This window comes from Magallana gigas, chromosome 9 (genome assembly GCF_963853765.1).
Source record: "Magallana gigas chromosome 9, xbMagGiga1.1, whole genome shotgun sequence".
Taxonomy (NCBI): domain Eukaryota; kingdom Metazoa; phylum Mollusca; class Bivalvia; order Ostreida; family Ostreidae; genus Magallana; species Magallana gigas.
In genome coordinates this window covers 9,074,420-9,090,989 of record NC_088861.1, presented here as the reverse complement: position 1 = coordinate 9,090,989, position 16,570 = coordinate 9,074,420, and the positions used below count along the sequence as shown (strand labels likewise).

The following is a 16,570-nucleotide window of genomic DNA, read 5'->3' as shown; positions in this document are numbered from 1 at the left end:
ATTATATAATGCATTTGAAGATATGTTCATAAAGAATTATGAATTAAAAAAGGTATTTTCTTTGATGCTGGTATCTTTTACTCATAGACAGAATAAAAAAAAATAAATCTTTGTTGGAATTTGAAAGTTTACAGAATTTATTTTATAATCGATTGTGAGCTGCCGATTCAATTCGATTATCGATAGTAAAATTGGTCCGATTTTACAACACTAGTATATATCATTTAAGTACTTTACTTAACCAATTTTGAATGCTAACTATTTATAATTAAGCTATATGTCTTCCATATATGGGATGGAGTTTGTCTTCAATGATTAATTTTAAACCTCAACATCAAATCCCCCAGTCAGCTACCATCGATTCATTGTCAGGAAAATAAATAAATTTGTCAGTTATATATGTAAATTAAACTTTTCCTCACTTGTCAAGTTGTAATCAAATGTTTATGTACAAGTGGATCGACCTCTTGTTTTGAGTATGACCAAACCAAGTTCCTTTAAGGTCAAGTCATCTTTTAAATGAAAGATGCCTACAGGTTTATGAAATTCAATTCAGGATATAAATTCTTTCAATGATGCTTTATAACAAAAGCTTAATTTGTTTGAAAGGGTACCTAGACTTATTCGAGCGATCAAGATTTTCGAGCGATTGAAGTTTGTGTCATGGAGAGTTACCTGTATATAGCAAAATATTCAAATTTTAAAGCTAGAATATATGACATTTTCTTTACTAAATGATAATATATGTTTAAACAAATTATATCTAAAAAATTAAGATAGATCTGATAATGAATTTGTTGGCCACCCATGCATCCACCTTAATATTAATTTGTCTGCATTTAGTTGAACAGAACTTGCAGATACAAGTACTATTAATATAATCCTGACCAATTGAACAACCAATTTGGTATAGATTTATAAGTTGGACAAAGGCAAGTGATATCAATGTCTTTCTGTTCAATTTCAAAATCTACAATAACTTTTTAAAATGAATTGTTATGCTTTACACATGGTACAGTAATTGTTGCTACAGATGTATTTTACTGGTATATTGAAGGTAGTAACAAGATACGGAGCTGTTAACTTTAAGATGATAAAGTCACTCCAGAGTTAAACATTCTTGTACAGGGAATGTGTTTATTTCATGATTTATCTACTTGATTGATAAAAGCAAACTTCCTAATAAGACTTTATACAGAAAATAACAGATATTTTTTCTTCAATTACAAATTTCAAAGATATAATTAATTCCATATAATTTTTTTACTTTCCTCTTAGTTCTTTGTGATGAACTATAAGAGTTGTCTATCTTTAAAGAAGTTGCAGACTAGAATCTGTCAATCCTTTTATTCTCAAATTGTATATATTTACACATTCAGAAACACATTGCAAAAAAGGTGTTTTGTAAATTATCCTGAAGATCTAATTGTAGCTACAGAGTGAAAATGATATTTATTGGTCATTTGACAGCTATATAGTCTTAAAAAAAACCTGGGAAGTCAAAGAGTACGGTATTGTTTCTGAAAGCAAGCAGTGGATCCATAGGTCTGATGGTATTGATTTTGGTGAAAATTGGATGAAAGCTTATAACCCCTGGCTATATTTCCAGCAGTTGTCACTTGTGACATGGGCAGAATTAAAAATACAAAGCAATGGGCACTGGGAAGCGCAGGGAAAGAAGGAAAAACGCCTTTGTTACTGCATGAAATGTCTGGAGTTTTAAGTGGGTTCCATTAATCCTGTATAAATTAATGATTAATGTTCATCAATTATCTGTTGGAACAATTGTTCAAAATTGTGATAGTAGAGAGAGAGAAAGAGAGAAGAGAGAGAGAGAGAGGGAGGGGGAGAGAGAGAGAGCTTTAATTAGGAAAAAGAGGAGAAATTCAGCTCAATGTGTGTTACTATTAATCTGTGAAAATTGCTTTATGATAATCATTACCCAAAATTTATGATTAATTCTCAAATACTAATCCCTGTCTAATATACATATCAAGATCTGTGCAGAGTTCAATCTTGAACACTATCACCATAAATGTCCTCATCAGTTCGTGATTCTGCAACAGAGCTATAATGTTGAATAAGATCATTGCTCTACTCTTGTAAACCCCTGAACTCATCTGAGGCTTGTACAGGCAGGGAAGAAAAAAAAAAAACTGACATGCAGGACTCCCGGTCAGTCCTCCTATTGATTCCTCGTCCAGCGTAAAGCTGCGTAATTTGTTTCTTCATTTCCATTTGATGGTGATAGATTTGTCTTGTTAAATCAAAGGGCAACGGTTCCTTCTTTCCCTTCTATCAGTTGCTTTCACCCTTTGCTTTACAGGAAATGGATTGATCGCTGCCTTTAAAAAGTTGTATATCAAGAGTCTTTGTGGCAAATAAAAATCTATTAAAGATTAAAGTCTCCAGCTATCACTGCAAGTCTAGTGGTTAGTCAATCGATGAAAAGGACATGGGTTTAAAAGTTAAGTCTTGCAAAATTGAAAGAGTAGAATAAACTGCCTTCTATATATATTTTATAGTTCTGTATAGGTTTATATTTTAATTGCGTGAAAAATATTTGGTGAAAAATGATTTTTCAAGAAGTTAGCAAAGATTTGAATTAGGGTATCTCGGAATGTTTTTCATACAAGTATACACTGCATTTACTTTATTTAGTGGCAGTTGCTTTCCTCCAAAAAATCTAAACAGAACACTAGCTCAGCCATTAAATGTAAAGTGGTTACAGTATTTCAATCTTTTTATTTTCGTCATGCCTGTTGCAAAAATTGCAAATTAAAATGAAATACATGTACATATCTGCAATGTTTTTGATTAGATGAAATACTGGATAATTTTTATGGCATATTGTCACACTAATTAATTTCATTACAATACTGGTATGTCTTATTTTTCAAATATTAAAATGAATTTGAAAATATGGTAGCAAACATTTTATTAACATTAATTACTATAGCCAAAAAAAAACCATGCCCATTGGGATGTATCATATAATTTAGATGGATCTATAGCATTTGCTACTTTGTGGTAGGTTTGAAATTTAAAAAATGTTGTTACATTGGTGTACTATAAATTACATATTGTGAAATCCTTAGAATTTGTGGTGGCTCAATTTTCATAGTATTCTTAGGTAGCCCTTCCCCATTGATTTACACCCTCATAGAAAGCAAATAAAGAAAGAGTTATCTTTGTTACTGAAACTGAAAATGGAAACATCCGCAAAGTTACATCCCAATGAATAAGCAAAAAACCCACAATCCACGAAAATTGGCCCCCATGAATTTACAGTAAATGATTCCACAGTATTCATATATTTTGAATAAATGTGTGTTGAATTTGGAAATTTCTTTCTCCTTTCATTTTCATAGTGTAACGAAGTATCAATCTAAAGGACATTACAGATGACGACAACGTCAGATTGTATTAACCTGATATTAGGAAATCCCAACATCAAGATAATTTAACAGGGATATTGATGTGTTTTTAATGACAAGATTAAGGAAAATCGTTGGTCAATATTTTGTTACATTTAACATTTTATTTTTTAAAGGTGGATTTAGAAAACTTCAGATCTAAAAAACATCTACGAGACTGATGACAAATTGACGTTCATCTTTCACCGACAGACGAGCCAGGATTAGAGGAAAAAAATGACAACGGTTAATTAGGTAAGACAATTAACGACAGAAATAGATTCTTGGAGGATTTTCCTCCACATCAGGGTGGTTCATTACACACAAACGACAAAACAGTGAATATCCAGTAGATATGGACCAATCAAATTAATAGAATATCCAGACAATAAGGAAGAAATAATGAGCTTGTCTTGTTTGGCCAATGACACTTGGATTTTCCAGTTTTCTTTCTAGGGGAGTTTCCCTTTGGAAAAAATGGCATTGGAGGGAATGTTCTATTGAAAATAGCTTATGATAAGCTATTTTGATTGTCATTTAATATATATATATCAGTCAGTGATATTTTTTCTTTAGATGCCTACATGCAAGCTTCAGACAGTTTGTACAGTGTTCCAAGAATAGAATGCAATAATTGAATTTTAAAAATTTCAGTTGGTCTGCTGCCTTTATAATTTCGTAGAAATACATCTCAAAGCTTTCTTTAAATGTGACTTTATTTTAAACTGCATTTGTGATACATGTAAAAAGACGAAAGATGCATACATTTTTCTAAGATTTCAATAAAAATCTCAAGTATATGTAAAAGGACATCATTTTTTGTTGTTTAGATAAATAGTTTGTAGGTTATGCAGCTTTTACTATACTAGTCAGCAGACAAGTTGCGCTGTACAACAATGATTAATGTAGAAATGAATGAATTTTGCAAAGCTTTTTTACTTTGGAAAAACACTCTAAGGTCCCCCAAAAAATCATCACTGCACAGACTTCTAAGATGAAACCATATTACTGTTGTGTGCTATTTAACAGTTTAGCATACCATTTGACCTATTGATGACAATGCTACCATTGCCGGCTTGCAATAAAAGTACCATTGTTCAAATGTACTTTGATTAATTAAGCTTTCATCAGATCATTGCATATTTACTAACAACAAGAAGTTCAAGGCAAAGGCAGGGCAACTTGTTTCGATTTGAACTCAATTCTACTTGTAAAGTGCTTTGAAAGAAGTTCTTCAGAATACACTTTAGAAGTCCTTTTACAAGAACAAGAGCTGTGTAGAATCTCTGAAGACTGGAAACAAAAGCAGTATTGAGTGGATTTTGACTTTAGAAGTGTTATTTGCATACATTCAGGCTTCTAATTGCCTTGCCACAGGTTGTGTGTGATGGGTTTGAACTTAGCAGAACAACGGCGTACAGTGTCAGAACCTGCAGTAATATTAGGAACGTAAAGGAGCCGTACTTCAAATCCGCCCATTATCTTAGTGTTGTGTGAATGACCAGTTCTATTTATTTTTTAATCATCAGACATGTTTTAAAAAATAAAAGGAAAATATCTTTAGCTGTTTGATTGAAATTTTTCATGATATCATAAATTGCTACAAGACATGCAGTTAGTCAAATTTCGTAATCTCAAACTATATAGGACGTACTGTTTAAAAAGTTTTAGATATCAGAGTATTTGAGATATCAAGGGTAAAATACTTAAAAAATAAGTGATTGGGACTTGCAAATTACTTTGACATATCCATTGTATTCGAAATATCAGTTTTCAAGATATCGAAGTTCAACTATAATTATTGCCGAGGTGTATTAATAAGTGCATTACATCAAATAATTGTTGCAGTCTATTGGTATTATAGATATAGCTATGTTCTGCATGGAATTTAACTGTATACTTGTATATTTACATCTACCAAGCATAATTTCCTCTATTTCTTGCGGAAACTTATGGTTAATTCATAGCTCTATAGAAACAGCCAGACTGAAATCTACATGCCCTATTTATCGTTTGGGGCTGAAAGTGACAGGACTGAAATTGACACGCCCTGTTTATCGATTGGTCTGAACCTACAGCGACCTTAGTAAAATCCCGGACTGCACGAAATAATCATGACGATGCCAGACTCAAAGTCTCACAGGAGACGATTTGGCTGTTTCTTTTAGCTAACGTACTTTTGTACATCAAAAGTAATTTAGTGAATTTTACTAACTTTTCATAATCAGTTTATTAATTAGTTAAAGAAAGATGTTAATATAAACAATAAAATGCTTTCTTTGATGATTCATGCGGGTTATGAAGGTAGCGATCATTGCAGGAAAAATTTACATAACCCCCTAACGTGGGTTATGTATTTTTCCTGCAATGTTGCTACCTTCATATCTCGAATGAATCAGCAAAGAAAGCATTTTATTGTTTAAATATATACCAGGGATTTTTTTCAATATAAACATGACATGTACATTATTTTTTCATACCCCTGTATTGTTGAAGAAATAATGTCTTTGTGATACATACATCGTCGGAACCCATGGGTTTTCTATCCGTTACCTATCTGTTACACTGCTTTACGGATGGAACACCCCTGGGTTCCGACAATGAACTAAAGTGAACATTTCGGGTACAGTGTATATGAAACTACCGTTATGTGAATGCCAATTACAGTTCATGTATACCCATATATGATCTGTGACAGTGAGAAATTGGAAGGGAGATGGTGTCTTTCAATCATACATCAATGTGCGATGTTATCGTCTAAATATCAATGCTGCTGCACTAGTCCATAATTCATCTCTCTCCGGTCACACATAGCAATGTGACCAATTGAATTATTGGAGGATGCTGAAGGAGAGAAGTGAACTTTAAATGCCTCTCAGAATAGGAATTCATATAATGAGCAATGCAAGGTGATGCTGATGCGAAGAACACATTTTTTTCCCCGATGGCCAGTATTGAATAGCTTGTAACTTTGCACTCTTCACGAGTCTGAAAATCTTGCATCATTGGATGGATTTAGTTCTGAAATACAGTGTGTAATAAAGATCTTTCCATCATTCTATCGTGGGGGTATTCTATCAAGCCCTCTAACATTCATGAAAACACTGATGTCTGATCAATACGCTTGATGACTGGGCTTTGTTATAGATACAATTAGTGATAAGTCATGCTTTTAGTTCTGTGCTGATTCAATTGTGACAGCTAACAGCCTCAGTTGGGGACTGGCAATCGCATTACGCAATCTGGAAACAAAAATCATCAGTTTATTCCTCTTAGAAGTGATTTATACAGTTTCAATTCCGAACACCGAGCCAGAGAGGAGAGGTTATCCAATGGACAGAGATGCGCCGGTTACTGTGACGGATTTATCTTCTGCAGCTGAGGGCTTTCTTTTTTTTATAGATGTTCGATTTGTATAAACAGATATTCTACTGAATTTCATTCTCTGGGGATTTTATTTTTTTTGCCTTCTTTTGATGATGCGAGTGTATATAAATTATAAATCAACCTGATAAATACTGAAATGGATGCAACATCTGTTACAGAGTGTCGTTATAAATCCTTGGAACTGTGTACAGCTATTTAAATTCTCTGTGCGTCTGATACGAATCAGCTGTTTCAGTGAAGAGAATTATTCTGTCGAATTGTGTTTCTTATCCCCTGGACATTTTTCACTTGTGAACTGCATTATTAATTTTTGTGATAAAAAAAGGAGGAAAAACATTAACACGGAAGGATATATGTTAATCTGTTTAAAATTACATTCCTAAATACCTATATACCCATGGAATTTTACCAGAGGTTGAAGCAGTGATATTAAATAATTTTTTTTTTTTGTGCCATGATGAAAATATCCAGCATTTAGCCTGGCTTATGTCAAATCTCTCAAGAGAGTTCAGTTCAATTTGCCAACAAGAGACAAGATATTGAATAACAATTAGAGCACCTGCAACCTTTTTTTTTCTTAATATATATATCCTATTCTCTATCTTTCTCACCGACCATTCATCAGCAGATATCTCTGTGGAGAAGAGGTGTATTATACTGAACTGCGTCACTCTCATCATCATATACATAATACATTCTCCCAAGGATTATTCAACACACTCAGAAACAAATGGATGTATAGCAACCCCTTCAACCAACCAACCTACCAACCCTAAAAAAAAAAAAATCCATCTCCTAAGGACTCCAAACAATGGAGGCACCTGTCTATCCGTAGCACCTAAATAGCATTTACATGTGGATCGGAATGACTTGAATGTGCTACCAAGTGTTTCCATGTTTCTTCTCGCCACTTGGCTGTCTTGGAGGATAATTCGCTTTCAGTTTACTAGGAGCTTTTTTTTTTTCTTTTCGGCTTTGCCGGTATATTATTATATCGGCTACACTACTACGCCTGAGATGGATTTATGATTACTCCTGTGTGTTTTATTTATAGGCTTTGAGACATGGAGAATGATATTTGTTACTTCAGGATTGATCAGACTTAGATAAAAAAAAACTGCTTTTTTATATAAAAAAAAAAGTTGAATTTCCCTTACGTTTTCTTTTTTCTTCTTCCCCCCAACAGCATCATGGGATGTACCAGGTAAGGCCATGTTTTATTTACATGTTTGATTTTTTTTTCTTCGTCTGTACACCTCAAGCATGCATGCCTCTCTAGATGTAGATAAATGCTCTCTCTCTCTCACTCAAATCTTCCCCCGAGTTTTTACCTTGTACCGCATAAAAGGTTATTTAGTACATTAACAAGCAACACCTCTTGATCTCCATTTCTCCATATCTGTCAAATGGTATTACTTCTGAATCCCACAGACGTTTTTAATGTCTGGATATTTTAAATATTGTAATATTTGCAGGAAACTATACATGTAGTTTGTAAACATGTGTTGTTTTAATCTGAAGATTTATTTGTATGTGTCTACATTTTTGAGAAGTTTCCCTCATTTTTCAAATGCTTTCAACATAAAGTTGATGTCTCGCATTCTTGGAAAGTTGGCACTATGCTATGACAAGTTCCACTGAACCAGGAACGTTTTGTACCACCCTCATAGGCAGCTGTTGTCTCGGAGAAATGTTCCATTAGTAAACATTTAATGTTTTTTTTCAATTTTCATAAAAATAATGTTTTTATGTGTGTGTCTAATAGCATCAACTTTATGTAGACCAAACAATTTGTCATTTTGCCACGTTACTGATATTTTTTTATATTTTATTTACTGTTCAAGCTTGTTAAAAGCAATGAAACAAAATTCTTTATAGACAAATGTATTCAGAAATTACCTAGATAAAAAAGATTTCATTTCTGCCCCTGAGTGAAATTCATTTTCTCACTGATTTGGCATGTATGGAAATGACAGCAGAAAGGATGAATTTGTCTCAGTCTGTGAATTTTGGAATTGCAGATCAGCAAAAAAAGAGTAACATAATATTCTTTTAATGTTCTGCAGCCAATCTGCCAAAAGGGTTTAAATATCATTATCTCCCATCTCCAAGGTATCTCATACTAACTACTGTGGAATATCATATAAGTATGTGAGCCAATTTCTTTTGACTTTTCTTGGTGGGGAAAAAATTTCTTCGATACACTGGTATGAATGATGAATAAAGACTATTTGGGAGGCATTATTAAGTTTCAAAAGGTACCAGAAAAATCTACAATAATAGAGCATCACAAATTCGGATGATTATAGATCCTAAAACTGATTGAAATGGATTTGTTTATTTTTCTGATTTATAAGGTCTGATTTTATGTAGTTGATGAGGAAAATTTAATGGCAATGTCTAATTGTGCCTTAACAGTACATTTAGTGATTTACAGTTCCGGTATATATACTGTGGTTTCATTACAATCAGTGGGCATCACATTACGTTGGATTTATATAATGAAAATGACAGTTTAAAGGATAAATAAATTTGTATACGATGATCCTATCAATACAACAAGTGATTAGAAATTGCACTTCAAAAGTTCAATAAACATTAAATTTTGTGCTTCATTACTCAACAATGAAATCCACACACACAAAAAAATGGTCAACAGATATTGATGGAACCAATACATGAAATGTTGGATGAAATAGGTAAGGTATGATTTTGAGAATCTATTTCAAATGACAGGATGAAAACAAAGACTTGATTCACTGTGTTATTCATGTGAATGTGTTTTAGTTACCGTACATGATTAATATTTGCAAAAGATTTCTACCCCCCCCCCCCCCCCAAAAAAAAATATATGTAACAATGACAATGACAATTTCTTTATTCTCTGAACTGCATAAATTACAGTGTTGAGAAAAATCACAAAAAATTTGAACAATAATACATATCATACATACATTGCATGCATTGGAGTGACAATACATAAGTGAAAAAAAGGTAAAAGGAAAAAAGTATGATTAGCAATTAACCTAGAGAGCTAACAGAATATAAAGATCTTGGTCAGCTTTTGAAACATGATACCTTTTTATAATTATTTTATTTTTAACAAGCCATTACCGTAGTTTTAAACATGCTTCAGTTTGCTCAACACAAACCCAAGCAACCAGTGTAAAATCATTATCCTTCTCTTAGGAAAAATTTATTACCTCGCAAAAAACGGGCAATAAAATACATGTAACAGTAAAATCAATTCTGCCAGTGGTTATTATAACTGCATTCTTCCCCGGAATCAGGAAATTAAATTGGGACATTTGTTTCTTGAACTGAGGGACGTCTGGATGCACTCCAGATTGACGTCTGCTTCGAAAAAGAGATTGATTACCAATCAAATTGTAAATGTCTTGATACCTGCTCGTCAAAAACTCCAAGAATAGCATATGTCGTACAATGGACAGCTTCTGCTGTAGTTCACTTACCTGTGATGTTATTTTTAAAGTGAATTCTATATCTAGAGATGCTTTATCAAAAACATGACTGTTTTTAGAACATTCTATTAGCACCTGATTTGCTAAAATAAGTGACATCAATATAATGTTTGCGTTATATTTTATTGAATTTTAGAATTTAATTAGCTTGCAGTTGTGGTATTGATGATTGTCTACCAGCGAAAACGAATTGTTTACTTATTAGCGTCTGTTTGTATTGGCGTATGACGTCAGTTACATGCAGGTATTTACCCTGCTCGTATTTAAATGCTAGTTGTGTTTGTGTTTTGAAAAGACGAGAAATATAATGTCGAGCGGGCAGATAGGAGGAAAAAAGTTTTATTGCTGATTATTAAAACAAAGGAGTTTTTATACTGCATTTAGTTTATTCCAATACTGGCTCTGTAGACAAAACTATTTAAAAAGAGAGGAGCTGAGGTAATGTAACTTTGAGATTCATTTCCTGTCATCTTTTTTGGAGGAAAGGACTTTGTGGGGAGGCGTTGTTTAACCTAGTTTCTTGTGTCTTTGTCCTTATGGATTGAATGGAGATTAAACCTGGATTTTAGTGTGCAGACTATCATTAATAAATTTGTTTCAATTACCTGACTGACATCGGATCTTTACGAAAGCACAGTTTTGCATGCCATTGTGTTCCGGACATTGCCTCGTGAAGCCTTTCCGAGATCCATGTTTATTTTTCCCACTCCTTGTTTCCGAGCCCAATTCCAAACAGAGCTACATCGTATGCACTCAGACAAATCAAGGCATTATTATGAATCCTCGACAAATGGATTTACTCCACAAGTAGGATTAGGAAAGTACTGAAGGCTTTTAGGATTAACAAGAGACAGTCGGATATTGAAGTTCGAGGAAAACTGTCCTCTCGCTCTGTTTTTCTTTTTTTTTCCCTTTTTTTCATCATGCATTGCAGATTCAGAAAGTATTACAGAGGATGTAATAAATCAATGTTTCTGGACTGAATCCGCAGAACAGTTGTTACGGTAAGCGAGGCCTGGGATCATATTAAGATATAGCAGATATTGAGGACAATGGAATCAGCACAGTCCTAGTCATGACTGTGTGAGAACTGTTAATACACATCCTGTGAGGTACCGGCTGTACTGTACTGTGTAATTGCACGATTTATCAAGTACTCTCTGGAGCCATAACCCTGTGTAATTGCGTTGAGACGGCGTGATGTCTCAAAAGCAGAGTTGCTGTTTTCTTGGACGAATATTCCAGCTTTGGTAAATGGATTCACAGTTCATGTCAAAATAAGTCAAAAATTTAATTACCAGTTATCATTTTTTTCCCCTGTGTAGATTTTTTCCCCTTTCTATCATTACGACTGTGTGCTGAGTGTGTTGATGTCTTTTTTGTTGTTGTTTACTTTACATCCGATCCTTATGCATTAATTTAGAATAAACGTTGGTTAGTGTCTGCGTGTTGTGTTAGGGAGGTTGGGGGTAGGGGAAGGAGGGAAAAGGGATGAGGGATGTAGTATGCATGCTCATTTATTTTTAAGAATTAAGAATGATTAGAGAAGGTTTGCTACAACATTCTAGTTTGTGCATTATCTGTGTAAAGCTCTTGCATTTTGAGGCTTTACTAACTAGATATTATATCACATGAATCTTTGATAAAGAGACGTGAATTGCTTGGAGGATATCTTTTTCAATCCCTCAGATGCAATTCTAGAGTGCAATCATATCAATACACACTACTGGAACATTTTCTTGATTCCTTTGTAAGACCAGGGATATTAAAACCTGCTGATGAAATGTGCTGGAAAATGAAACTGTCATCCAAAAGAGATTTTAGAAATTGAAATGCGCACTTTTTGGAAAAGATGACTCTCTTGGAACATGCAAGAAGAACATTTCTTAGATAATTGATATGTAATTTATATTGAAAGTTGAAGTCGTTGATTAGGATGCAATATATAGGTTTACCATCCTCCAGCATGTTCAGTGGTTTAATTTTTAATAATTTACTGATTTTCCAAAAGAAATTTAAATTATCATTTGAATGCACAGTTTATTTCAGAATGCCCTGCAGGGCAAAGTTTGAAAAATATTGCCTAGTAACTAGACATTTTTCAAGATGAATTAATTCATAAATTTTACTAAAGGTTATCTCTCTTGCCAGAAGGTGGATGTACCTTAAGTTTGGGTTTTTAAAAAAAGATTTTATCAAGCATTTGTGCTGAACAATCTATATAATAGCTTAGTACACTGTACTGTATTAACTGTCTATCTTTGATATTTCAGCTCATCCAAATCCCAGGACAAGACAAAAAAAGGATCACCAACCCCAAGTAGAAGCTCCATGGACTACAAGATGGCTGGCAAGGATAACCTCCTCCAGCCCAGCTTTCCTGCCTTAAACTCCCAGCAGAGGCTTTCAGACGCCAAAGCCCGCAACAAGGTGGAGCTAAAACCAGGCAGGTCCTTGATGGACTGGATCCGACTGGGGAGGAGTGGGGAGGATCTAACGGGGGTGGGGGGTAAAGTCTTAGAGGTGGATGCAGAGGAATTGGCCAAGCATAATCAGATTAACGATGCCTGGATTGCTCTTCGAGGTAATTAGCACACTGCATGTACTGGTGCATCACATGTAGTTAAGATATACTGTAGAAGCACATGCATATTTTCGTTTGGTCAAAATTTTGTTGTTTTTGAACCAAATAAAATTCCGTTGGCATTTTATTTTGCCACATTGTAATCTCTTTGTATCCATTAATACTTTGGTTAAAAATTTGTCATGGATTTAATTTTGTTGATTTTTACTGCCAACGAAAATAACGAAATTAAATCCTCAACAAATATTTCTGCTTCTACAGTAAGTAAATCTGATTAAAACTGAGGAGATTAAGGCATATTTATTATTACATGAGAGATTAAAAGTATGTTAGAGTACCCTGCATATACTGGTTCATTACATATACATGTACTACGATAAGTAAACCTGATTGGAAATCAGGAGATAAAGATGCGTATTGACTACATGAGAGATTAATGGTCTGTTAGAGTTCCTAATAAGTTTTTATGCAGACTTTATTGGCATCTTATTGCTGATCGCTGACAGAAGGACAGAATGAAAACTGTTAGAAGGTTTCTGTACCTGGGCATTTTGCATTTTCCTACATTTGCCTATTGATTTGTGTCAGTGTTGGCTTGTATGAGAACATTCCTGTTGTTTTGAGCAACAATTTTCTCAGCCCTAAGTTCGTTTAATTCCCCTTCATTAGCGTACTTTGTCGGATAATTTCCCTGACAAAGATACGTTCCCTTTCCAGTAATTGTGAAAGATTACAAGAAAGGAAGTGGAAAAAAAAAAAGAAAATGGTTGGGATGAATAGCATTTCCTGAAACTTCTAATTTGAGTGGGAATTAGAGGGGTCTTCCAGTAGAATGATAAAAGAAAAAAATCCCAACGGAATCAGTGGGGGGCTGGAAGTGAAGAGATGTGTTAAATGGAAGTTGTCTGTCACGAACATGGCTCTAATTGTCTGCTCATTTCTAAATATCAATTGCAGACTTTGATATCTTTAATTAATTCACTTGTCAGGATGTAAGAAAGAGGAATTTGAGTTTGATGTACAGATCTACACATCAGACAATAATGTAGATATTGCCCCTCATTTATGTAGATATTGCCCCTCATTTATGTAGATATTGCCCCTCATTTATGTAGATATTGCCCCTCATTATCCTATACTTGAAAGTTGATCAAGTGCTATATACAGAAAATAGGGACTGTCTTTGATATATCTGTCATTGAAAGACAAAGTGATAACTGATTTGGTTCATTTTGATCCATATTTTGTTAAAATGATAGTCAGCAAGTTGTATAGTTGACATATTGTTTAGTTATCGTTGGTTAAATGTTGAGTTAGTCAGTTGGTTTGTGTTTACTTAATTAGTTGCTGGTCACTTTTATTGTTTTAGTTGAAATGTTAGTTGATTGTTTTTGTTCAGTTTAATAGACTTAAAATTGATTTAAATAACTTGAAGGACAACTTGGTAATAACTAATAGTTAGGATGATTGGTTGACCAAATTTGTGTCCAATGTTGAATAGTTTGCTGCTTTTTTATGCTGGGTTGGTTTTTCAGATGCCCATTTATATGTTCATTAAGTCATTTAGTTGATTTGTTAGTTATTTGAATCTGGCAGTTATTTTCAATTTTATGATTGATTGGTTGTTGGCTCAGTTGATTGGTTGAGTGCTTTGTTTAGTGATTTAATTTGAGAGTCGGATTGGTTGTTTTTAAAGTTATTTTCATTCGGATTGTAAGTTATTCATTTGATTGGCTGGTTTGTGAGTTCATTGTTGACTGGAAAGTCGATTAGTAAGTCAGCTGGTTATTTGGTTATGGTTGAGCGGTTAGTTAACAAGTTGGTTAATTGGTTGTTTGATGGCTGCTTTGTTTTGTCATGATTGACAGGTTAGTTGATCAATTTGGCAGTTGAAAAATGATTTGTCAACGAATTCCTTTGTTAGTTGATTGAATTAACATAAAGATAGATAGAAAAGGTAAAAGGATATCACATTGGATTTCAATTGTCGAAGTTTATCATTATTGCGTTGATAATAAACTGCTTGTGATTATTGCCAAAAGAACGCTGACTGTGCAGATATTTTTGCAACAAGCACCTGGCTAGTAGTTCAGCAGGGCTCTTTGCAAATCCATTGAAAGTAACAGTTATAACTTGTGCAACTATTAATATATTTAGATATAGACATTTGCAAATAGGAACATTATAGACTCCTACGCTGTTTCTGTGAGTAAGAACACACTGTGGATTTGTTTGATTCAATAAAAGTCTGTCTGTGAAACTTCTGGTTTCTAATTGATTAATTACTGGGTGCACATTCAGAGATTACAAAACTTTGATGTTGGCTTTTAGGTGAAGGTACTCTTTTGTAGATTAGAGAGATGGTAGATGTTTTAAGAATGGGTTGCACTTTTGTGTGCGTATATCTGTATTTAATTCATTTTGATCTTTTTTACTTCTCTGTAGAAAGTAATTATAAAATATATGAGATGAACATTTTTAAAGAAACAATTATAGAACATTTACGTCAAAGAAGGTGGGATGACGATTAGATTTGACAAAACTGTAGACCTAAGCAAATTGAAAATTACCTAACATAGGTGAAATTAAATTCCATTGAAAATTAAATAATTGTGAAGAAATTTATTTTGTCTCATGTATATGATTCATGTTATAATATTATGTACAATCATAGACAAATATGTATGTTAAATAATGACGTTAACAAAAATTTTTCAGGCAAAGTGTACAATATAACGCCTTACATGGAATATCACCCTGGGGGTGAGGAAGAGCTGATGAGGGGGGCAGGGATAGACGGCACTCAACTGTTTGATGAGGTTTGGACTGAAAAACTTTTTGAAAATTTTCAAAATTGAAATATTTGCAATCATCATAATTTAAAAAATGAGCCTACTGAAGAGCAAAAATGATCATTTCTATGTTAACTTCTTTAGGGGTCAATAGGTCATGTTTATGATATCACAATGATCTTGAAAAAAAATTAAAGGTTTACCTGATGCTTTAGAATGTACAATACATGTATATAAAAAATACAGATTCATAATCGATCCGTTCCAAGCTTTGATATGAGAAATAAGTACTTAAAGTATTTGTTTCTTATATCAAAGCTCAAAACAGATAATATTTTAAAAAAAAAGTTCACAAGGATATGAACTTGGTTAGTATTCTTTCTGTTCCTGAGAAGCCCATTTTAAAATATTTTCTCCTTCAAATGAATGTACTCTGTATTAAAGAGAAGTATTTTAGAAATATTTCATATCCCAATGTCTTCATATAAAAAGATCTAGGTGAAAAAATAAGCCCAGTATAGATATTCTGTCATAAGCACATTCTAGACAGGGTTTAAAAAAACTACATTACCGGTATCTGGTAAACTTGCTGTGACAAATTTGCAAAAAGAATTTGTGTTTTGGTTTTCTTTATCGCTCTTTAAATCATCATTGTATGAAATATTTAGAGACTTAGGGCATTTACCGGTACTCAATATTTGTTTTTCTTAATAAGAAAACTAAGGTTTTTGCCCTTGTCACAAGTTCTAATATCCCGGAGATCAAAGTATTCCATAAAATGTATTTTATATATTATTAGGAATTGGAAAGCTAATTGGGCTCAATAACCTGTACATTAAGATTTCTTCTGTAATCTATCATCTCATAAAAACAATATGATATTTGTAAACTTACGATGTCAAACAAATA

At 33.4% G+C, this 16,570-nt stretch overlaps 1 protein-coding gene across 6 annotated transcripts in view; it reads left to right on the top strand.

The window, feature by feature from the left end:
* LOC117692231 (cytochrome b5 reductase 4) overlaps positions 1-16,570 on the top strand; it is a 29,492-nt gene that overhangs the window by 269 nt on the left and 12,653 nt on the right. Inside the window, exons 1-5 of one of the 6 annotated variants that reach the window (XM_066071744.1) lie at positions 1,706-1,723; positions 3,554-3,671; positions 7,990-8,007; positions 12,559-12,869; positions 15,588-15,688. In XM_066071744.1, coding sequence (XP_065927816.1) covers positions 7,994-8,007; positions 12,559-12,869; positions 15,588-15,688 — 426 coding nt within the window. In that variant the 5' untranslated portion in view covers positions 1,706-1,723; positions 3,554-3,671; positions 7,990-7,993. Of the gene's footprint in view, positions 1-1,704; positions 1,724-3,553; positions 3,672-7,989; positions 8,008-10,452; positions 11,536-12,558; positions 12,870-15,587; positions 15,689-16,570 lie in introns of those variants that run through there. The other 5 variants (XM_034479635.2, XM_066071745.1, XM_034479637.2 and 2 more) reach the window with 5 other exon arrangements.